Raw genomic sequence first — 25,111 nt, forward strand, 5'->3', positions numbered from 1 at the left:
TCCTATGCAAAAAATGTACTTGAGGCACTTTCAAACCTACACCATTTTAAAGTATAATATTCAATCATACGAAATATCATCGCCTAGCATGATTTGGTGAGGGCTAAAATAGCCTGGCAGGTGATTTTAATTTGCAATTTTTCCTATGCAAAAAATGTTCTTGAGGCACTTTGAAACTTATACCATTTTAAAGTCTTATATTCAATCAAACGAAATATCATCGCGTGGCATGATTTGGGGGGGGGGGGGTTAAAATAGCCTGGCAGATGACTTAAAATTTGCAATTTTTTCTATGCAAAAAATATTCTTGAGGCACTTTGAAACCTACACCATTTTAAAGTCTAATATTCAATTATACGAAATATCATCGCCTGGCATGATTTGGTGGGGGCTAAAATAGCCTGGCAGGTGATTTTTATTTGCAATTTTTCCTATGCAAAAAATGTTCTTGAGGCACTTTGAAACTTACACCATTTTAAAGTCTTATATTCAATAAGAAGAGTTATCATCGCCTGGCATGATTTGGTGGAGGCTAAAATAGCGTGGCAGATGATTAAAATGCACTATTTATATCATCTGCACTATTTAAATCATCTGTCTCTATTTTAGCCCCACCAAATCATACCAGGCGATGATAATTTTAGTATATTTTTAGATCTTACTGTTTGCTATTTAAAATTTAAAATTTTTGTGTAAAACTAATTAAATTTTTTCTTTTGTTTCAGATTAAAACCATAACAAAATCAACATTCTTATAAAATAAAAAATGGCGCGTCCAAATGAAAATCGTGTAAGATCATGTTTAAGGGGAAATTTACTAACAATGTTAACAGTATTAGGCGTTGTAGGCGGTTGTGTACTCGGTTTTATATTACGTTTTTCACGTGAAGGAAAATGGAAGGAACGAGAGGCTATGTATATAGCATTTCCCGGAGATATTTTCTTACGTATGCTTAAATCATTAATTATACCATTGTTAGTATCATCAATTGTATCTGCAATCGGTGCATTGGATTTATCGCTATCGAAGAAAATCGCTTTTCGTGCGATTTCATATTATGTGACAACAACATTGTGTGCGGTTACATTGGGTATTATTTTAGTTGTTACAATACGGCCAGGTTCTGGAAGAGGCTCTAGTTTTCAAGGGCCAACAGAGAAACCGAATGTACGGAATGTTACTACAACTGACACACTTTTAGATTTAGTGAGGTAAGTGTAAGAGAGTGGGTGTTGTTTATTTTTATTTTTTAAGAGCGAGTTTTATGTTGTCCCCTAAGGGGAAAATTGTTTAATGGCATCTTAAATATTGTTTTGTTTATTTTTTTTTATAAATGAAGGTTTTATACTAATGTTTTTTACTGTGAAAAGTAAATATACTCATTAAAAGTATTATAGGAACATTTTTTTTACACAAAATTAATCCAAAATTTATAAAACCTGTATTCTGCCTCCGAAAACTTATCGAATTTCGGACCTGCACTCTTTCAACTCTCAGTACAAAGTGGTCATAAAAATTTTTAGGCAATAGATTCCAAAACTAGATAGAACAAGCTTTCAAAGCATGGAATTTTAGATACCGTCTTTTTTCAGAAAATGAAGGTCAGATGAAAAATGTTGTTTTAAAATAGAAAAGGTGGAGGATGATAACATTTGTTACAGAACAATAAGTCGGGTCTTAAAAGAAGGCAGTTTAAGTTTTTCAATGATATGAGACCAATGCCAGTGCAATGATTATATCAGAAGATACTGATATTGCTTGGAACGCAAATATCTGGTTCTAAAAATCTCGAACGTGAATTTTTATAACCCATTTTTTAGAAAAATTAACAAATTTTCGAGTGATCTCAACTAAAGTTCATATACAATTTGGGGTTAATATTTCTCACCCTTGCAATCCTCCGTAAAAACCAAAACAAAGAAGTACAAGTTTTCAAACGAGCTAATGTGGTTCCGAATTCAATGATTTTTCGTAGAGATGCAGGTTTATGAAATATTGACCAAAAAATTTTTCCTTTAATACTTTTGATGAGTTTATTTCTTTTCGCGATAAAATCAATTCTTTTGAAAGAAGGTCAGAGTATTTGAAGGCTTACGATTGCATAAAGGTCAATGATTAACAAGTTTTGATATTTATTATTTAATTTTTAAGAAAACCTCATGCGATTAATTAATATTCAGCGGCAAAGCGCTTTAATTAAAAATGTTTTGAATTTTTTTGCTTTTTGAAATTTTCTTTTTCTATGTAAAGGACCTTTTGTTTTCTTTGGGTTTTTGAAGATAAAAATTTTCTACTTTTAGTTACTTTAAACTTACTTTCTGTTTTCCATGTTAACTATAAATTTGCCTTTGAAAAGTATTTCTTATTTTATGACTTTTTTAATTTTAAATTTTCTGTCTTTTTGCGGCAATATATCTCTCAAACTATTCCAACACTGCCAATTACAATAAAACTTTCCTTTAGATTAATGGTTTAAATTATTTTTACCTTGTTTTAAAGTTTGCTATAACTTCAAGAATATAGACGAAAAATATAAATAAAATTTTTCGAAATCAGCCTTGGTTTCTTAGAAATATTGAAAGCTATATAATCACACAAAATTTTCAATTTTCGATCTTTTGAAAATTACTCCAGATATCGAAAAATTTTATTCTTACTTTTCATCTTATGTTGTCAAGTTATAACATAATTCACCATCAAAATTGAAAAAGAAAAATTTTAAACTTTTACCTCCAACTACTGTGCTTATACACCCCTAATTAGTCGGACACAATGGGTTTTTTTTCAATTATTTATTAAGATTTAACATTAATTTAAACAGTTTTTTTTTTTAAATTTCCACCAACTAGCTTTGGAGAAATCTAGGAAAACATGTGATCCATCCACCGTTTTGCCATAAAACAAATGTTGAATACGCCTACTTTTGAAGTCAATTATTTATTTAAATATTATTGGACAACCCCCCTAAAATTTTCAAAATAATTTAGACTTAGCCCAATTTCATATGAGAAAAATCAAGCTTTTTATAAAATTTCCTTGGCGCTCGTACATCCTCAAGCTTGGTTCATCACATTCTTTCCTCTAGGACAGTGTATAGACAATCATTGGCGAGAAAAGAAAAATATAGCCTAATCGTTATGAAATATAAAATCAGTCTTGTAGAAAAGCTTGACTATGTAAAAAGATCCGTTTTACTTTATTTGATGAACTTTACAAGACATACTTATGCAAGGCATAGTTATGGCTACAAGTCCGTGTAAAGTACATTGTGTCAAATTTAACAGTATAAATATAAATGTTAGACATTTTATTTAAATATCTGATTAAAATAGTAATAAATATAGATATATAATAACAATTGATGATTCCCCTAACATTTATATATCATACAATACGGAGAAATAAATACATGAACAAACCATAGTGGATTTGACTTTTTCATTCAGAACAATTCCTTTCTGATTAAGTACATTATTTTATTCATAGATAATTATAAATAAAATTTATTTTCTATACCTTTGCTTATAGTAAAAATATTCCATTTTGCTTATAGTAAAAGAAATATTCAAAATATACTATTTTGAACATTAAAAATATCTTTTTAATCATCAAAATTTTCACTCATCGAAAGTATTAAAGGAAATTTTAAAAACACATAATTTGGCCAAAATTAAAACAACGAAAAACCATCGAATTGCTCAAAATTTGTATCATCCTTCGCATATTTTGTACGAGTGTTGAAAAAGCTATCTCAAAAGTTTATCAAAACAATAACACTTTTGCATTTAAAATCCTATACCTTTTGAAAAAATTATCGTACTGTAATTTCTCGCGCCATTTAAAAACTTAAACTTATTGTTTTTTCTTATTGTTTTGAAAAAAAATTTAATATCTACTCTTCCAGCTGTTTTGCAGTGTCATTTTGACATTTACATGTAAAAGAACAGCATTTTTCCATGTTTTAAGTGTTTTTCCATCTCGTTGCCATTTTTTAAAGAAAAGTAGTGTCTCAAATCTTACCATAGTTTTCTCAGTTATTAATATCTTAAGAAGATACAAAAACTGCAGGTTTCTCCATTTTCTTTACAATCTCAGCTCCTGTACTAAATAACAACAAGCAGACAGATGAAGATTACAATTTTATGGCAAAAGGAATTCACAAAATTCTCCAAGCATTCGTTATCAGAGGAGACAATCACAAGCCAAGAATGGTAGTAGACTACTCCCAGACAATTAACAAGTACATCTACCCTTTACCGAAAATCGAAGAAATTATTCTAAAAATTTCAAGAAATAAAATATTTAGCAAAATTGACCTTCGAAGCGCGTATCATCAAATACCTATTCTGAACAGCGAAAAACATTATTCGGTTTTTGAAGCTGGAGGACAACTGTATTTCAATTTTTGCGAGTACCTTTTGAAGTTACCAAAGTCGTAACGTGTTTTTAAAGAGTAATCGACAAAATTATTGAAGAGTTCAGTTGTTTTTATCATAGAAATTGATTTTTTTCTTTAAGGTCATTGGTTTATTATACAAAATATAAATGACAAGTTTGTAATAAAATTCGGCAAATATCTATTCTACAATAGGATAAACCTTTCGATAAATAGAATAAAAATTATTATTAATTAAGAAATTTGATCTTCGTACCATTAAAAATTTTTAAAGAAAAATTGATTAGATTTGGTAAGCTTTTATGCATTGAAATCGCAGTCTAGACTAACACATATAGATTCAATACTTAGGGTACTAAATAGTGGATAATGAATAGTTTTTCACCACCAATTTGCAATCAAAATGGACATTCTTAGCAAATAACTTCGGCAACTAGTTGATTACAAACTAGTTTTTAACTGGTTTCTCACTTTCTTCTTTTACAAATGTTTTTTTTTTTTCAGTAAAAGATATTTTTTATTTTATTTTTCGGGGTGAAAAGAATAATTTTCTATCCAAAAGTGAATACTGTAGCTATACTACTGTTGAACGAAAAAATTTGTATCTAAATATTAGCAATATTCTAATACACACATAATATTTTATAGTGGATCACTGCTGAGCGGGCTATATACAGTATATGTGTATGATGAATGAAGCGCGGTCTCCTGGTGCGTCCCTTGTCACCGGAAATACTATGACATGTGAGAGAGATCATTATGTTCATGTACACCACATCGACGAAATTTCCTGTCCCAATAAGCTATGTCCTGCTCTTTATATAGTATAAAAGTTACCATAATATTATTTTTAAATATAGGTATTTTATTCAAAAAAGTTTCGATTTCGATTTTCTTTTCAATAATTTAGTTAAGAATTTGTTTTTTTTAAAGAAATTTTTTTTCTCTTCTTACCAGGATCGAAATTAAAGCTCTTATCCGAAAATCACTTGATATAATAATATTGTCAAAATGAAGAGTAAAAATACATAATTCGACCGTGGGACAGAAAGAGTGCTTTGTAAAATGATTAATACATACTTGAAACTGAATGAGTGACTTCCTTTTCGCGAGTCAACCAAACTTCTCTCTATGACTTTTTTCAAAAGCGCTTCATTCTTAAATGAGCACGATAACGTCATATTTAAGATAACGGCATATCGGTCTGAGAAAAAGCTGCAGAGAATTAATGTCAAAATATCTATTTAATTCGTAGTTCAATATTCAATTTCCGATTCATTAAAATTCCTATACAAAAATGTTCGTTAAACATTATTCTAACTCATTTTCATCTATTGTTACCATTACTGTAAATTATTTTACGCAAAAAAACCAAATTTTAACTTTGAATAAATTAAATTTTCATACCTAAGTATATCTTTTTTGTTAGAATCCTTTTAACATTGATTCTTGTAGACATAAACAATTATATTTTAATATGTATAAATTTTTGAATTAATTATTTTATATTTAGTTTACAGGATGTCATCCTATTGATTATATGCTGATACTCTTAAAGTATTTATCAATCCAATTCTCAATAAAAAGTTAACTAAATTATCTTTGTAGGATTCAATTGGTTTTATAAATTAACTTTAGACAGATCTAAATTAACTTTAGACAGATCTTGTTTTGACTTTAAATAGTTTTTTTTTAATTTCCACCGATTAGTTTTGGAGAAATCTATGAAAACGTATCATTAAATCATTAATCTACCATTTTACACATAAAACCAATGTTAAATATGCCAACTTTTGAAGCCATTTTTTTATTATTCGGGCAAGCCCTCCTGCCTCCTAAACTTTTCATAATTGATTTAGACTCAGTCTAACTTCATATAAAAAATTAGTCTAACTTAAATACGTTAATTATTCTCACTCTAGACACTCTGACCAAAGGTGGTCCATACAATGACCTTTCTTTCTGTATACGGAAGACATACGGTAATCTTTATGAAGTTGTTTAGAGCATCGTAGTTTTCTAAATCATAAATGCATATTTTAATCAATTTTTACAACATTAGGACATTAAGAAATAATCTGAGTTTTATCAAGAAATTGATAATATTTTGAATGGATAGTTGGATAGTGGATAGAAATGACTTGGTTCCACGCGGAGCTAAAAATGTATACATTTCTCTTACATGTGTATATTTTTGAGTTAATTTTGATATTATATGGATCGTCTGAGGGCATATTTTGTAAGATTAATATGGATAGAACAAAATATATTAAAAAATAAAAACGTTTAAATTTTTATTGAAGGCCCTGCGTCAGTAACATTGATCGAATAAGGCAGCATACGGTAAATATTGAGTCAACATCGATATGAATTTATGAAGAAATGAATTTAAAACGATTTAAATTTTATTGAAGAGCCGACAATATATTTGGCGGAAGCATAGATTCTCTTTACTCGGCTTCTTTTTTAGAGGTTGCTGTCTTTGTTTTAATCACAGTTTGAATTATACATAAAATATGATACATAGATAACGCGAGGGATATGCTAGCCGGTTAGTGGATGTAATATGATGAATGGTAAAGAAGACTGCCAGTTAGTTCCTATGTGTTCTTGTCATAGTCATATGTCATAATCATATGATGCATAGAGATTTTCTGTAATGTAAACAATATCTAGCCAATGACATATGAATATGACAAGGACACATAGGAACTAACTGGCAGTCTTCTCTCTCTTTCAACATATCGCAAATTTTGGGCCATGGCGTTCTCCATGTTTAATATTCTATAGAATTAAATTATTCGCTTATATTTGGCATGGTTGCCCAATATAATCTATTTTTAAACGGTTACTATCTCAAATAATGATTTAATTTGACCAATTGACTCTTGTGAGACTAAATAAAACCTTGAAAGTACAAAAATTTAACCTAGTGGGACATCCCATACGGTTTAAAACAAATTATTGTAAAATGAATATATAAAATTCAATGTCGCATACAATTTAAGTGTGTATATAATAATTTTTTTTCCTATTGTATAAATTTTACAATATTTACATAAGTAATGTAAAAACAATTAATATTTTTAATTTGAATAAATTAAAATGTTAAAATGTGTGATGTAGATGTAGATTCTCTTAAATTATTATATAAAAAAGAATAACGTAATATATGGGTAAAGAAGGTAAAACAGTGCACTTAAAAGAAAAACTCATAAGCAGCAGAACTGCATTATTAAGGTCATATTTTTTTGTCTCATAAGATGTTTATTTTTATAATTAAGTACCTGGATGATTTTATAATTAAGATTCTTTCTTGATACTAGCCAAATCTAAAAAAGTGAAAAATGCGATTTTAACCTAGGAATTCTTTACAAAATCAAACATCACAAACATTTAATAAATCGTGCACTAGGAATTATGAAACAGATTCATAAACACCCCGACTTTCCTCGTTTGATCTTCGATACAGTGCATAAGTCTATATTTTCGAGAAAAACACATTTAAACTAAATGAAAATGAATATAAAATTATGTAATGAAACCTTTATCACTCTAAAAGACACCTAACTCAAAGTTTGTTAATTTCAAACTTCCAAGAGTAGACGCTGAATAAGTTCTACAAGGTACCTTTTTTTGTAAACTTGCAGTATTCTACACGAAAAATATGGGTAAAAATTTTTATAATTTTATTTTCTTTTGACTCATATTTTGCTACTAGCAGATACACGCCTTCTTCGTTCCAGAATTTTAACTTTTAAAACAAAGAATACCGTGTTATTGCTTTCACTTCCCTTAATTTCACTTAAATCTCCTTTTGTTACATAATTTAATGGGTTTAATTTTTTGGGTATGCTGATAATGCAACTTTCTTTAGGTGAACAAATTTTTAAAATCGATTAATTAGTTAATTAAGTGACAAATTTTCATACAAACTTTCATCTCCATTTCATCACGGGTGGAAAAGCATTTCACTCAGTTAAAAATATCCGGATTGTCATAAAAATTAATTTTCCCAACTCTGCCACCAAAATTTTGTTTTGCTAATCCTCTTCCAGGTTAATTGGCTATGTATGAATCCTTGATGCACTTGAGCAGGAAAATGTCATTCACGAAGTTCTTATTTCCTGGTTTCCCCTAAACATTAACAAAAAGACGTATTAGCATATAATTTTTGTTTACATTATGTAAACAAACTAAAAGTCTATTAAGGTTTTCTTTTCAAGAACAATATGAAAACAGAGAAATAGTCCGACTGACATAAACGTTTGTTAGTCATTAATTTCAGTGTTTTAGATGGTTATGGAAATTTATTTTGATCTGGGAAGTTTGAACCATATATACCATATATAAAGGTAGCACTCACATGCAAAGCTTATTAATGATATAATCGATTCCAATCGATATCTACCGAAATAAGTCATGGTGAAAAATTTACTTCCACGAATTTGAATTATTAAAACAGTTGATACTGTACTTTAATTTGTATTTAGATAATTTAATTTAATTAATTGATTGATTAGTAATATCTAAAATGAATAGAATAAAATAATTAATTTATTAATAATAACAAAAAGAACATTAAAATCAATTTCTTTCACAGTATTTTGATTTAAAAAAATTAATTAGGTCGTATTGTTGATAACCTTCGTTTTGGAAGAAGATAAATTTTGGTAAACCTTGAGTTATTGTTTTTTATTCATTATTTTTCAATATGTAATAAAAACATATATTTCAAAACTTTTAAGGTCATAGTGATCCACAAATTTATTGTAAACCATCGACTTAGGAACCGAAGAAGTACCTTTATGTATAATTAAAGAGAATTGAAAAAAATACACTCGAACCAGGACTCGAACCCGGACTTCTTGGATTCATATCAAGCGTCCTACCGGGTTCGAGTGTATTTTTTTCAATTCTCTTTAATTAAGATTACTAGACAAGATATTTGTCAATATTTAGTTTACACTGTATGTATTATATTAAAAATCATCAATTATAATCGAGACACCATGATGTAAATAAATATCGTATACATGATTAAAAGTAAACAAAACAAAAAGCAATTGTACATACATATATATTATATTATGTATATTTAAAAATTTTTAAAATATTTTCGAAAGATTTAAACTATCTAATATTTAGGAGGGATTGCTTCATCTATCTAATAGCTACATCAAGAGTCATGGTCATTGGCCATTGAATGAAAATTCTATCAGAATTGAATAAATTTTTGAGATTATCGGAAATGAATAATAAATTTGACGTATTATTTACGATTCAGTCTTTTCATTTTAAATTAATTTTGTTACAGAAATCTGTTCCCGCCGAATTTGATCGAAGCAACACTTAAGCAGGTGAGTCAATTACTTAATCTATGAAATAATATATTATTTATAATAAGTAGATTTAAGAGAATTTTTCGTACAAATATGTAGATTTATTCTTACCGTTCCTATCGGTCTTTTTTCGTTCACACTAACATCGAATATATGTATAAGTTGATAATAGTAATTAAGCTCATATGTTAATTAATAAAATCCCAGATCAAAATAGAGGTAATGTAAATACGGTGAGTTGCTCAAAAAAATCCGTAACGCAGGAGCTGCGTTAGCTAAGCGAATTCCCTCAGAGATTGAAAAAAAATAACACATTTTTCTAAAAATCGAATCCTGCATTTTTATTTTCAAGAATTTTTATTTAAAAAACTAAGCGCTTAGAGAAAAAAATCACAAGGGTACTTTTTTGTTTAAAATTGATTAAAAAATACAAAAATATTTTTTGTTTTGAAAAAATGCAAAATTTAGTTCTTTGTGGAAAATTTTCCATGAAATCATTTCTGATTACTTTTGGCGTATTTACAATAGAAACCGAGATATTTGCAATAAACAAATCTAATTTATAGCTCAGCCGCATAAAATATGAAACCAGACTCCGGAAAATCGGAAACCAGACAGGCAAACGGAAATGATTAAGTTATTTTATTACACCTATAACAAAGCTCTCAAATTTTGTTGGTAGCATTAAGCTACACCTTAGCGTTACAAACTTGGTATTAAACTTAATATACTCTGATATATTTATTTCGTATATAGCGTATAATTACTATACACATAGTAGAGTAAACAGGAATATAAATATTGTATAACTTTTTCAATTAAATATTAAATATTATTTAACTTAACTACAAATACGATTATTTCCTAATACAATATTGCGCATACAAAATTTATTGTTTTGAATAGTTGTCGTGGGCGATTTATTTATTCAAGGTTAATGATATATTTAGTATGCTGATTTATGGGTATGGAATGAAGTTGCTATTTTTTAAGTTCATTTATATATATGTAGGTATTTCTAGATTTGTTCTTAAGTTATTTTTCAATTTTGAAGCCTTCTTAAGTATTAACAAATAGTTTTTCAATTGAACAGAGTTGCTAACAACACTTACGAGTATCTTCCCATCGAATGTCTGTCAATAACTTTTGGCTTTTGTAAAAAAAAAAGATAATTGATACTTAATTCCATTTCCCACTTTCGCTACCGTTGAGAACTACAAAATAGTATTAAACTGTTATTTCTTAAATAGAAACTAATATGTTTTGTTCGAAACATTTTTCTTTAAACTGAATTGATTCGATGAAAATTGAATATAAAAACAAAATTTGTGCGTTTTTCCTGTTACTTTTTACGAGCTATTTTTTCGCATTCTACGGCTAATATCTAAGGTACACATTGGAAATTAGTGCCAGTTATCATCTTTTACAATAACTTAATGCCTAAATGGCAATGATATTTGTTTTATAATGTAGATTTGGCAAGGTATTGAGAGTTACCAGTCCAAAAGTGTATTATAATGGGTACTTGAAAAAATATATTCCTAAAAATGGTTTGAGATTATGGTTTCTCATCAGATTGTGGCCATTGTTAAAAATTGATGCAATTAATCAAAATTGAAAATTTTGTATAATATATTGGTTTATTTTCGATGTATTGAAGCCTAAAAATGAATATAATTAAAAGCACTACTAGTAAATAGGCACTCAAAATTTATACTTTAACACAAATGCCAAGAAAAACACACAGACTCAAAAAGGCTATAGATGCAACCTTCTAGTATTTATGGATAGGTACAACTAAACACTAAACAAAAACAAATCATTTTAAAGGAATATGGGATAAGGGCAACGGCTCAAAAATGTTTATTTCAAGCTGGAGTGATTTTGGATATTTCGTATTGAAATTATTGATGGCAATTCCGTTTACTGTGTTTATTATATAGTGCGCATTCCCGAAAAAAGCTACCATGATTGCTAAAAATATCATTTTAAGATCATTTTTTGTGTAAGTTTTCATGTTCTCTTATCAATAATCTGCCATTATTAATACCTCGCCAGATATTACCCCAATATAATTACAAAAAAAACTATTCCAATCATTTCAGTGTTAAGTTTTATAATTAACGAAATTTCAATTTGACAGGCAGAAATTCGATTATTTTAATAGCGCTCATCCTGAGTTAATTATGACAACCATTCTCGGATGTAAGCCAAAGCGCAAAGTGATAAAGTTCATTAAGGAAATGAATACCCAAAATTCAGTCTTTATTAAATAAACTTTCTCAACCCTGGCAGCAGTCATCAAAAACCAATTCATTTTCACATATTTTTGGAAAAAGTGAATATTGTATGAAAAATTTTTTTATTTAAAGCGCCAATTACTCTCTCTGGAAAATTATTAGTTTTTATCGAACCACCTTAAGGATGACTAGTTTATAAATCATATATGATGCATATTATAAAATAATTCTAAAATTATTTTTCTTATCCGATTTAATTACTTATCAGTTTAACATAGTTATAAAAACATCGATTAAGTGTAAGTAAATCTAAATCATTAAAGGCTTCGCATCAAAAGTAAAAATTTTAATAATAAATAGAGTAATTAAACTGCCTGTGTGGAAAAACCGGTATACCAAGGTTACTCTATACTACAAAAAATTATTTGTTATTGATTTGAAGAAAAATGACGGATTTGTAACCTTCAAAAATATTTAAGATTAAAAATGCATTGTAAAGGCTGGGCGTTTTATAATTGCTAATAAAAACTTCATTATCGTGAATATTTAAATGGTTGTTGCTTTATTTATGAAAATGCCCGATACAATTATTTATTTATGGAAAATAATTCAAATTAAATGAAATTTTTTCAGTCAATTCTAAACCTAGGCTTGAGTGAAACAAGGATTATTAACCACAAAGTTAACAAATTTGATTTTTTTGATAATACTCTCCAATTTGATCCGATCTTATCATATTTATTATTGAAATCCACTATTACAGCTAGGTGAATTTTGATTACAAATTTGAAAAGTATGACCCAAAAGTAGGATTACATACTTAGTTTAACAAAATTGGATAAAATTTGGATGTGAAAGAGCATAATTAAATTTTTTGGATTTTGATAACGTCCTAAAGTAAAAAAATTTGATTTTTTTGATAATACAATTACTTTATTACACTTCAGCGGTAGTTTTGATTGCATCGAAAATTACTTTTTTGTAATTATATGATTTCCATTGAAATAAGCCTCTAGATTATTTGGATTTCTTACAACTATATTTTAGTTTTTCAGCTGGCTTTTTGCAATAAAAAATTCTAGTACTATTTTTATAGTATTTGAAAGAAAATTTTATTATTGATCTTTGATGATCTTCAGGGGTTATCAGTTAAAAATTTGTTAATTCTCCTGAATCTATTCATCGGGATTTCTGTAGTTTGATTAATGACAAACATCTGCGAAGATATCAATTTTTTTTGCTTAAAATATAAAAATATCCTCTGACATACAAAAAATTATCAGAATTCCGATAATTTTTTCCACACTATTCTTCTGTTCAATGACTCATATGTAAAGTTATTAATATACATTTTAATTGTTAATACAGGCGCTTAGTAATTAAAATACTTCTTCTTTTTTAGTCACATTATCCCGAAAATATAAACTTATACACTGTATCGGTGCTCAATAGGGAGGGGAAGGTGTCTCTTATAAATGCGTTACATAGAACATGGATATGCGGTATTGAGGATTTTTTGTAATCAACCTTACATAAAGTGCCCGCTTCTTTTAATAATTTGGAGGAGATTCCCAAAAAAAAACCAGTTTTTTAGTCGTTTTCGAAGCTTTGTTCAGCTCTGCAGCCCCTCAAAATTGACTTAGCGACTTGAAAATCAATATGACTTTCTCTCTATGTTTATACGAATATCTTAATCTTCGATTAAGTTGGTTTTAAGGTGGTTTTTCATGTTTTTCGCACCTCCTATTTTCGAAATTGAAGTTGGGAACAAAATACTTATTTAAGAATTGAGTTAACGTTAAGAAAGAGCCTATTGGTTGTTTCGACATCCTGTTCCAACTCTTTAATGTAAATATTTTATTTAACTGAATTTATATTTGGTTTTTGGTAGTACATACTGTAATACAATAAATAATTAAAAATAATTATAAAAAATTTGTTTATAATAAGCTTAGCAACGTTTTTTTCAGCCTTTAAGGAGCTATATTTCGAAAAATCCCTTCTTAAATAGCACCTTCAATGTAAAATCAATATTCTCTCAAATTTCAAACTTCTGCCATTAGCTATTTAAGCTAGGTTTGTATATACCATTCGGGTCATTGCCTTTTTTCCCCTCCAGATATCCCCCCCCCCTAAAAGGTTTCTGATTTTAAACAATATAATATAAAATGAAACATTTAAAAATAATGATAATCATCCAAATCGGAGCTGTCATTGAGGACTCCTTAAGCATGGCTATTTTATGTATTCCATTATGCGACTAGAAACCTAAAATAATAACATGAACCTAATAAGGGAGAAAAATGATATTAGTGATGGAGCCCTGATGCTCAAAAGTATTTTTTCTTTTTCATTGACATTTGTTAAAGATAAGACCAATAAGACCAATGAGGATCGGTTAAAAACACCGTGCAATAGATCAAACCGCTTGTCATTTTCTGTCAAGGACATCATTTACATTACTATAGATCGTGTGTTTTTATAACTATATAATTATGTATGGTAATATTTATTATATCCAAACAAATGTGCTTCAGATAATAAAAATTTAAAATATCAAGGTTACTGAATTTTTATTTATGATAAAACACTGAATTAAATTAAAATCTCTTTTACGGTAATGTTATAAAAATATTATATTATAGTTTATTATTTATTTATGCATAATAAACTATTGTAATTGGGTTTAAGAAAATTGGTTATTTTAGGATATAATTTTTGAAAGAAATAAGAATATTTCTATTGGGTGCTTCCCGTGTTGGGTCCAGTTTTGACATGGTCATTTTAGAATTAACTACATTTTAAAAATTATTTCACCTATCATAAGTTAAAATGCAAAGTTTCTGAGAAATCGCAATGCTTGGTTCAATTTTAGTTCGTATCTCAAAAACTATCAGACCAGTCATCAAATGCACCCGATTTTTGTACTTTTTGGGTCAGAATTAACTTTTATAATGGATTTTATCGAGACTGGATGTAAAAAAACTCTCCATTTTTTGCAATTTTTGTAAGTACATACATCCCATATAAATTTTGACCTTGGAAAAACAAAAATCGGTTTTATTTAAGTTTTAAATGAATAGATTTCGGGATATCATCGATTTCGGCTAATTTCTTTAAAAACATATTTGTCGAAAAGAGAAATAGATTGGATTTTCGTGACTTTACCTACATTTTACTTTAACCATATTATTCTGAAAGTTTAAAACAAATTGAAATCATCAAGCAATTTAAGATTGGCAATCAAATTCGAAAACTACATTTTGTAGGCTAAATATTTATTGCCTATGCTTTTTAATAATAAGGTCCCTCTTAAAAGTTTATAAGGACTATAATTTTTTAATGAATAAAATTGGTAGTACATAGTCGGTGTGAAACTGAAGTCGTGTGAGTGCGACCCTGTAGTCCACACGACTAACTTCCCAGAGGGGGGAAAACATTTAAGAAAGTCCTGTTAGCCTTCATAGATTATTCTTCGAACATGTACTGCAACTTATGCTGGAACGATCATTATTTCCATCGAAAAATGAAGTGTTTTATCCACTTTTCAGATTCTGTTTATTCAGTCTTTTCCAGTTTTTATTATCATTAACGGCTCAACTAATTCTGCTATATTCTTTCAGTTCTTAAATACGCAATTACGCGTTGAATAAGCCCAGTCACGTGTTAAGGCCATAACTGTTTCGCGAGATATTCGAGGTGAAAGAATCCGAACGAACATACGCACATACAAACATACGTACACACACATACACAGCTATCACATTGAAGAGGTTTGATTCGGATATTGCGGCCTTGAAACCGCGGAAATATGTGAAACTGGAGATTTTCCTCTGGGAAGTTAATAATAAGTACAAAGGCAAAAATATTTTGTAGAATAGAAAACTAAACGTTTGTGAAATCATTCACTGCGTTTTAAAAAATTTATTAGAATTTTTATTTTAACATATTTTAATTTTTTACAAGTTGTTAAAACTAGTTCTAAATGTAATTTCTGGTTTCATTTTTTTTTATGATTTTTTTTTTTTCAAAAGTTTTGAAATTATGTAATATCTAATAATTATATGTACTGGGAAAAGAAAGATCCAAAGAAAAGATAATACCCAAAAACCGGTTTCAATTATAAATAGCTCTTTGTATGCAGATATTCATTTTAAACACCCTTTTATCATGTAGATATTTAAATGCTACAGTTTGGTAGCCATAAAGATTAATGAAGGTCTGGATTACTTTTATGCAAACGTAGCGCAATCCGTTTTAACCACTCTGTTGATGGATTGTGTTTTAATTCATATCAGTTTTAATACTATGTGTATATGAAATATATCAAAGTATATTAAGTTTAGTCCGAAGTTTGTAACGCTTGAAAATATTAATGCTACGAACAAAATGTAGGTATAGGTGTAAACAAAAATTTCAAATTAAAACTCTATTTTTTAAATTTAATATTTTATTGTATTACCAAAATTAAATAAATATTTTCATACAACTTGAGACAAAACGTCATGTGTGTAGTTTCCTAAGATATCCAATTTCTCTTATCAACAGTGTAATTATATGGCCCTGAAAAATTTACTCTTATTTCTTAAGAAAATTAATTTACAAAAAAAGCAATAAAATGATCTATAAATATGATTTTAACCAGACAATTTCTTACTTCCCATTTTTTTTTGGTTGAAAACAAAACCATATTGACTACTTCTTCAATTCTACTTGCTTATTATATTTTACTAGATTGATACCCGCACGCTTCACTGGGCTTAAAGTAAAAACCACCGCTTTATAGCCTCTTGATATAAACAGTTTTCAATTTTGTTAAATGTAAAATAGTCATATTTCATTGAGTATATCAGAAAAGTTGGATACGGGATAGGGATAAATTTTAAATGCGCTCCCACCATTATTAACATAAAATTCTTGTAGTTGATATTAATATGAAGAATTTTCGATTTTGTTAAAAATTTTGGGATCAAGTGATTTTCTGATGTCATTCAACATAGTAAAAACTCTAGTGGGCTTAGTGACCACCTTGTAATATTAAATGACTTACCATTAATAGTGGCCTAAGCCCCACAATTATGCAATTTAATCTGTTAGCAAGATTCTTACTAATTTATTTTTATGTAAATATAAACATTTGTTTTAATTGTACAAAAAAAATCATATTTATTATTTTAAATGAATAAATTGATAAAATACGACTTAAGTTTACTTTTAAGTAATATAATATTGTATTTATAATAAAACAAAATGCTTACTATATAATTATTTCTAACTACTAGCCGTAACCCGCTGGAATTGCAGTATAATACCTCTTTGTCCGTTGGTCTCACTCGGCATTCCTTTCGACAACACTAGTTAGGATAAAGCCTGTGTTGTCGAAAGGAATGTTACCAATAAGTCAAAATCCAGCCTTAGAGTTTATTTCGCTGGCAATGTAGCCGATGCCAGCTTTTGGCATCAGAGCTTATTTCTAGTTCTGTATTGTGTAATGTTTGAGGATAGAATGTTTTATAATAAGAACGAATTGATCTTAAACTTTTAAACGATTTTAATTTCATCAAAATGGATCGAATAGTTTTTGTATGATGCTTGAGCATACACACAAACAGACAGACGGTGGCAACCGTTTTACAAGAGTAAAGATTATAATATTCTTTTTAGAATGTTTAAACATAATTTTCTCATATTTATTAAATAATCAAAAAGGCTGTACAGTTGTTAAAATGAAATTTTAAAATAAAATTTAATTGAAATTAAGATAAAAAATTTAAAGATTATTATTATATTTATACGATTTTAAGAAGCTGGAAAATTTTCAGTTCTTACAATCCCTGCTCTAACATCCCTTATATGGACGGAGACACTTGGTTTTTTCTTTTTTTTCTATTCCATTGCTTATATGTTTACTTTCTATTAAAAGTTTTTTTTTTTTTTTTTTTTAATTTGTTTTCATTCAAAGTAAAAAATAATCAAAAACCTTTAAAATATGTTTTTTGAGATTCCTCCATAAGAGCCAATGTATTTTATATCGATTTTCAATGACTTTTTTTTTAATTTGCACCGATACTTGCAAATTTTACCATATATTCTTTGAGTAAAAGTCTGCCTATAACAAAATTTTGAGCCTTTAAATCAAACATTGTTGTCATGCTCATACATTCTTAAAAACACTTAGATTATCAGTAAATTTTAATTTCGGCCAAATTACCATACATTTGTTTTAGTAGGATTCTAGCAAAATAATTTTTTTTTATTATATTATTGATTTAAGTAATTACATTTATTACATCATACAAAAACTTGATTCGTTATTTCCTGTATGTGATTCGTTCAAGTTATTAATATAATTAAAACTCTTCAACCAATTTTTTGACAAAGAAGATCCTTCAACAAATTTTGCAGAAAAGATAATTTGTATAAACAAAAATTACAAAAACACAAAATGTACATGTTGATAAATTTGCCTGAATCGCTACTCAATTGACCTAATTGAAAAATTACGTATTGTTTATTACAATTTTTTAGATCAAGGTTCGTAGACATTTCAAGTAAAGAGTTTATGATCATTTTTTTCATGGTAAAAACATTAAGTGAAGTTTTCTTATCTTTTTATTTGTATAATTAATTATAAAAATTAATTAAAATATTAAAATATATTGTAAATATAATTTTGTAGTAATGTGTTATTTATAATACCTACTCGCATACAAATGTTTAATTAGTTGTTTTTATACAGAACTGGTCAATTTAATTCTGCCTCGAATTTTAATCGTGAAGCTAATGAACTGTAAAAGTGATCAAATTCTCTCAATTCTCAAATAATAATAAAAAAAAATCAAATCATACGAAAAGAAAAGAACTTGACGAGTTCGAGAACTATTAAAATCAATATTTTAAATCGTATGAAATCGTATAAATAAATATTATCTAATAAACTGTAATTTCGACATAAGTTAACAATAAAAATATTATTCTGTACTATTGTGAACAAATAGACTACAAGCCCATGCGAAAATTTTTAGGTTGAAATGACCCACCAGGAATGATATGGAAAAAGATGCTAGTATATGTAAAAGTTAGTTTAAGCATCATGTCGTCAGTTTTTTATCTACCGTCAATTTCTGAAGCCCTGTGTGATTTATTTCTGTATGGCATTTCTGTAATTCGCTGCGAATATTTAGAGTATCTAGCAACGCCGTACATATTTACTGGTGCAAGGATGTGACACTCATATTCTTACCTGTACCACACAAAACTGACGTCATGGTGCTTAAACCTGTTTTTAGATATAGAAGTATCTTTCCAGCATGATTCCTGATGGGTCATTTCTATCGAAAAATTTTAACATGGGCTTGTAGTCTAACATTAGATATTTTGAGTTTAGTAGCATTCATATCTGGCTCATTATCAAGTTCGCAAATAACTTGAAAATAAACTAAATGAATTTAGAATGTAATGTATTTATTCGAAATTTGTAATATCGAATTTAAGAAATCCAAATATTAAGGCTTTAGAATCCTTAAATATAAACCTTATTTTTACTAAACTGAGGCAAATAATTGAATAAAAAGATCCAAATAGCATACCAAAAAAACAGTTTTACATCGCGTTTTGCGATTATAGTTGTTTTTGTAATTGTAAGATTTTACTGGCGAATTTGGGAATATAAGAAATTTGTTTTTAAATATCAAGGATTCTCATTTTTCTTAATACTTACTCTAATAGTAAACACGTAATTATCACTTTTCTCGAAATAATGAATTATCGAACATCGCATATGAAAAATATATTAAATTAAATCATATTTATGATATTTAGTAAATAAATAGTCCTGCATATTTTAGTACCTACATAAAGCTATGAATATATTCTGCAAGTGAGCGTAAATTTTATATAAAAAATGCAGTTTGTTAAAGTGCAACTACATGAACATCAAATGACAACGTTCAAAATTAAGCATAAAATTTGGCACACTTTAAATTAATATATCTATTTTACAATTCAAAGAAAATTTTTGGATCTTTGCCCAAATATATTAAAAAAATTACTATTAGTAAAAGTAAATATTAAATTGTAGGCGGAAAATTTTACTATTTTCAAGAAGTATGATTTAATAAATTCGGAAAACATCATGAATAAATGCAAAAATTTTATAAAAATCGTTAAAAAGGACGAAAGTAAAAAATGTGAATGAAATTTCTGCCAACTCAAGAAATGTTTTCAAGAAAATATGTTTCGATGTTAGTTTTGTAGTAAAGTTTCGTTTTACCTAAGGATGAAACTAGGGGGGATGTTGATTTGTAGTTAACGTATTACCAATTCTTAAACAAGTCTTAAAAATTTTACATTTTTTCGAAATACACTTTTTTTTTTAAATTATAAAAACTAAGATGTTGTTTTTTTGTTTTGTTTTAGTATAAAACGACACTGATTGTTCCGGAAAATTCTACAGGTGGTAAGTAAAATATTTTACATTTATTTCAAGCCAATTACATATACAAATTAATTTAAACATAAAATATGGCAAAAAATTATGAAGGTCAAACTTGATGAAATAAATAATGATCTTTTCTAAAATAATGTTAATGCTGTTATTAAAACAAAAAAAGCTTTTCAAATTTTATGTCAAAAGCCATCTATAAACAGTAATCAGTTACCAAAGATCAGAATCAGAAGTTAATGAACAAAATAGAATTTTTTTTAAATCTTTAGACGATTTTCTCCATGAGGAGTGAGCACTGTCTCGAATATTAAGAGAATACACTATAAAAAAGTATCGGTTGGAATCTTTTTTTTTGTTTAGCCACCAATAGTCGAACGCTATTAGCGCGAAAAAGAATGTAATTCCAATGTTTTATTGAAAATGCTCATAGCCCTTTTTCTAGAAGAAGAAATTTTTTTAAATAAAGAAGCCTTTCCTTGAATAGTTGGACACACATTCCATTCGTTCTTCTTTTAAAAGTTATTACAAAATATTTTATTGCTAAGTTGGAAAAAGTTTATCATAAAAATTCCAGATTATTCATAAATTTTTGAGCACATGCTAATACAATTCTGGTATGAACAGTGTTGAACTGGATTAACGATTACTAATAATTCTTTTATCAACATTTTTTTTTAAAACTTTGTTCTTATTGACCATAAAACATAAAAATTAGATCATCAATAAAGAATGAGTAATTTACGCAAAAAATTATTAATAAAAAACCATTGAATGATAATCGATCATTAAGCGAAGAACGATAAATTAATCACAATGTGTGACTTTTACATAGCTCATGTTGCTTTGCCTCGGATACAAAAAAACGGTTTTCTAGCAAAGTCGCCTAAGGCAAGGCGAAGGCAGAGCGGGACAACACAAGTATAACTTCCACATTCTCGTTCCTCAACCGACTTCATGCTGCTCCGCGAGAGTATGGACGAAACTTTAAAAATAAGCCTGTCAATTTTTATATTTCGAACTTTTGAATGTCAGAACTAAATTACTGTATCCAAAAATAGCCTATTCGATCATAATATATGTAAACAATTCAGTTTATTTTTTAGTCTAATTATTATTTTAATAACCATAATTATTTGTAATAATAATTATTAGAAATTTTAATTAATTATGTGATATTAATTAATATAACATTTGATTTTTTAGAGTCATGACCTAATAAAAAAATGTTTGTATTTAATCATCCCGGATTAAAAATTTTAACTAAATATTATTGAACAGATTTGTAAATAAAACAATAATTACACATAATAGAGCGAATTAATAATGTTTAGAAACGGAAACATAAGGGCTGCTTAACAAACAGAAAAAAGACAATACAGACGCGACAATTTAACTGCAAAGCCATGCATTAGAATTCAGGTTGACCCTTGGATCTGTAAGTGGACGTAATCACAGAATTAATACTAATAATAAGGGCCAAAAAACCGAAGACACGTGATAACTTGACCCCATTTGTGGCATGGCTAGCTCATTACTCAGTGTGTGGACGGAATCACAGGGTTAACGCAATGGCAAAAAAGCTTGCACTATGCGTTTTTTTTTAAATTTATGTGTTACGCATAACTATCTATATACAGAGTAGTTAGTTTTTTACAATTCTTTTTTTATTCGATTGGGAATACCTAGAAAATTTTGAAGTTTTTATGGTCAATTTTAACCGATGTGTAAAGTTTTGTATATCTCAAAATGTTTGTATATTTTCGAATTATAAACTTTGGTATATTTTATTCCAGTCTATTTTATCGAAAAAGTAAATTGACAGAATAGTTATTTAAAGGTTTATTGTTAAACAATTTTATAGCAACATTTTAAATTATGCAAATTTCTCTATAATTTTGAAAATAGATGGCAAAAACCCATTTGACAGAATTATCTTGGCAATTCGATCGTGGATCCAATCAACCAAAAATTTTACATAATTTTCTCAATTTTCTAGTGCCACTCACTGACTTCAAGATTAAACCAGATAATAGTGATTCAACAAATGTTTTGGGTTTGGTTGTATTCAGTATTGTATTTGGTATTACCTTGGGAAAAATGGGTGATGCTGGTAAACCATTATTGGATTTCTTCAATGCCCTCAGTGAAGCTATGATGGTTGTTACAAAATGGGTAATCTGGTACGTTTTTTTTATATTTATTATTATAAGTACTTTCTTACATCAATTGCTTATATCTGGCGTAACATATTTGAGAAATAATAATAGCCTATTTCCAAGCCCGAAAATGGGTAAGGACTTTAACCTGCATATCAATTGTAAAAATTCATTAAAAAAATTTCAAGCCTATTTCGATAATGTTTTAGCATGTTTACTTCGAAATATAATGATTAAAATTTTTTTTTCTTTAATTTAAGTACCATTTATGTCAATGAAAAATTGTGAGTGCTTGATTAATCGCATATGAATTAGTCATACTAACTTAAATTTAAAACGAATTCGAAAATGTGCTCAGAAAAACCTGATGCAACTTATCAGTTTTGCATTTTATTTCTATTTTATAAACGGCGCCAAGATCTAACTTGCGCAACAAAAAACATTCGTTAAGCTATTATTTTTCGAAGAAAATGTGATTGAGAATTAACGGAATAGTCGTTTGAAGGGATTCTAACAATTAATGTGATCAGAGTCTCGACCAATTTTTCAGTCTACAGACCTGTCTATAATGTTTTCAACTGTTTGGTATTGCCAAAATAATGCAATTTTTGTAAATAAAATTTTCTTTTGGATTAAATCCATTTTATTTTCATTTTTATGAATTAAAAGCCAAGATAATATAATTTTTGTGTTCAAATTTTGAATTATACAGGAAATAAAATATTTGTAAATAGTTGGGGGAACATTTTTTAACTAAGCATACTCCAGACGCTGTCTATAAGATTCGTAGCAAGTTATACTTGATTTGTAGAAATCATTTTTTGTTTTTTATGTTTTTTGGTGAGTTGATAGCGAATTTTTTGGTCATTGGCCAGAGAATTTACTTTAGCTGTGGGTGTATCTTAAAAAATGGAGACAGATAAAAAGGCCCTAAAATTCGGCCGGGAATTCAAAAAAAGTTTCCAAGAGCTAAAAAACATAAAAAGCGATTGACCTTTTTTTTAGGATCCTATGGACAGTGTTAAATATTTTGTACTACTTATTAGGCTAAAATTAGTATAATTATTTTATTTTAGGGTTTCACCTATTGGTGTCTTCTTTTTAGTAACAGCTAAAATTTTAGAAATTGAGAGTTTAGAAGAAATTGTTGGAAAATTAAGTTTATATTTCATCACAGTATTACTTGGATTATTTATTCATGGTTTTGGAAGTTTATCCGTTATTTATTTCGTATGCACACGTCAATTACCATTCAGATTTATTGGAAAAATGAGTCAAGTATTGGTAACAGCATTTGGAACAGCATCAAGGTAAATTTTGGAAAACCAAATTTCTAGTTGCTAAAACAACATGGCGACTTTAAAAAAAATATACATGTCAAATCAAAATTATTGTTATTTATAGTTCTGCAACTATGCCAATTACAATAGAATGCATGGATAATTGTGGAATAGATCCACGCATCAGTCGATTTGTTATTCCAATTGGAGCTACAATTAATATGGATGGAACTGCTTTATATGAGGCTGTTGCTGCATTGTTTATTGCACAAATTCGAGAAATACCATTATCATTCGGAAGTATTGTAGCTGTTAGGTAAGTAAATTTCAAAATAAAAAAATTTAATGTTAATAGATATAACTGTGAATAGCTTGTTGTTATAAATCCCAGAAACTTATTGTTTAAAGTTACTCGTTCTCGCTCTGACACATCGAGATCAATATAAGTTTTTTTTCATGTTTAGAATTAACCATTTAGCCAAAAATCAGCTCACCGAATATAGTTCAACCCCCCCCCCCCCTATTTGGAACCCAACTTTTTGAGGTTCACACTTCATGGCCATAGGGAATGGGTTTGTAATGTTATCCCAAACAAAAATTCAAAAAGTTGTACAAAAATTTTCTGACACTATGTCCATACCATGACAACTGCCTTAATGAAGAGTTTATGCTATCAATTTTCGAAATAAAACAACGCCTAATATATTTTCGTAATTTTTACGATGTAATTTGAATTGCAGGAGTAAAATAATTCCTCCATCTCAAATCATAAACCATCTGATACGTCTTATCGAGTAAAAAATATTGGGAGAACAAATTACTTAAATCGTTCTCGCTACTCCAACATACAGTGGCCACACTGTATATAGTCAATAATCTATAATTATAGATACATATAATCCCAATAATAAACTCTAATATAAGAAGAATATAATATGACAATATGTTATTATGATATTGTATAAGTTATATTATTTATTATATGTTCGTAAATTTTTTAGTGTGACAGCAACAGCAGCCAGTATTGGTGCGGCAGGAATCCCCCAAGCTGGTCTTGTTACCATGGTGATGGTATTAGATACTGTTGGGCTTCCAGCAGAAGATGTAACATTGATTATTGCCGTTGATTGGTTACTGTGAGTATTATTCGTATTAATAGTATTTATTAATTTTGTATTATTTTTCATTACAGGAGTAAAGCTAACGTACATTTTTTGTAATTATTTGTAACTAGTTAAAATTTGTACGGG

The 25,111-nt window shown here is 28.1% G+C and overlaps 1 protein-coding gene across 1 annotated transcript in view; it reads left to right on the top strand.

Moving 5' to 3' along the window:
• LOC123298608 (excitatory amino acid transporter 1) overlaps positions 1–25,111 on the top strand; it is a 42,638-nt gene that overhangs the window by 12,756 nt on the left and 4,771 nt on the right. Inside the window, exons 2-8 of the mRNA XM_044880694.1 lie at positions 726–1,212; positions 9,715–9,757; positions 20,398–20,437; positions 22,422–22,605; positions 23,658–23,891; positions 23,986–24,177; positions 24,863–24,997. Coding sequence (XP_044736629.1) covers positions 767–1,212; positions 9,715–9,757; positions 20,398–20,437; positions 22,422–22,605; positions 23,658–23,891; positions 23,986–24,177; positions 24,863–24,997 — 1,274 coding nt within the window. The 5' untranslated portion in view covers positions 726–766. The remainder of the gene's footprint in view (positions 1–725; positions 1,213–9,714; positions 9,758–20,397; positions 20,438–22,421; positions 22,606–23,657; positions 23,892–23,985; positions 24,178–24,862; positions 24,998–25,111) is intronic.

This window comes from Chrysoperla carnea, chromosome 4 (assembly GCF_905475395.1).
Source record: "Chrysoperla carnea chromosome 4, inChrCarn1.1, whole genome shotgun sequence".
NCBI classification, from domain to species: domain Eukaryota; kingdom Metazoa; phylum Arthropoda; class Insecta; order Neuroptera; family Chrysopidae; genus Chrysoperla; species Chrysoperla carnea.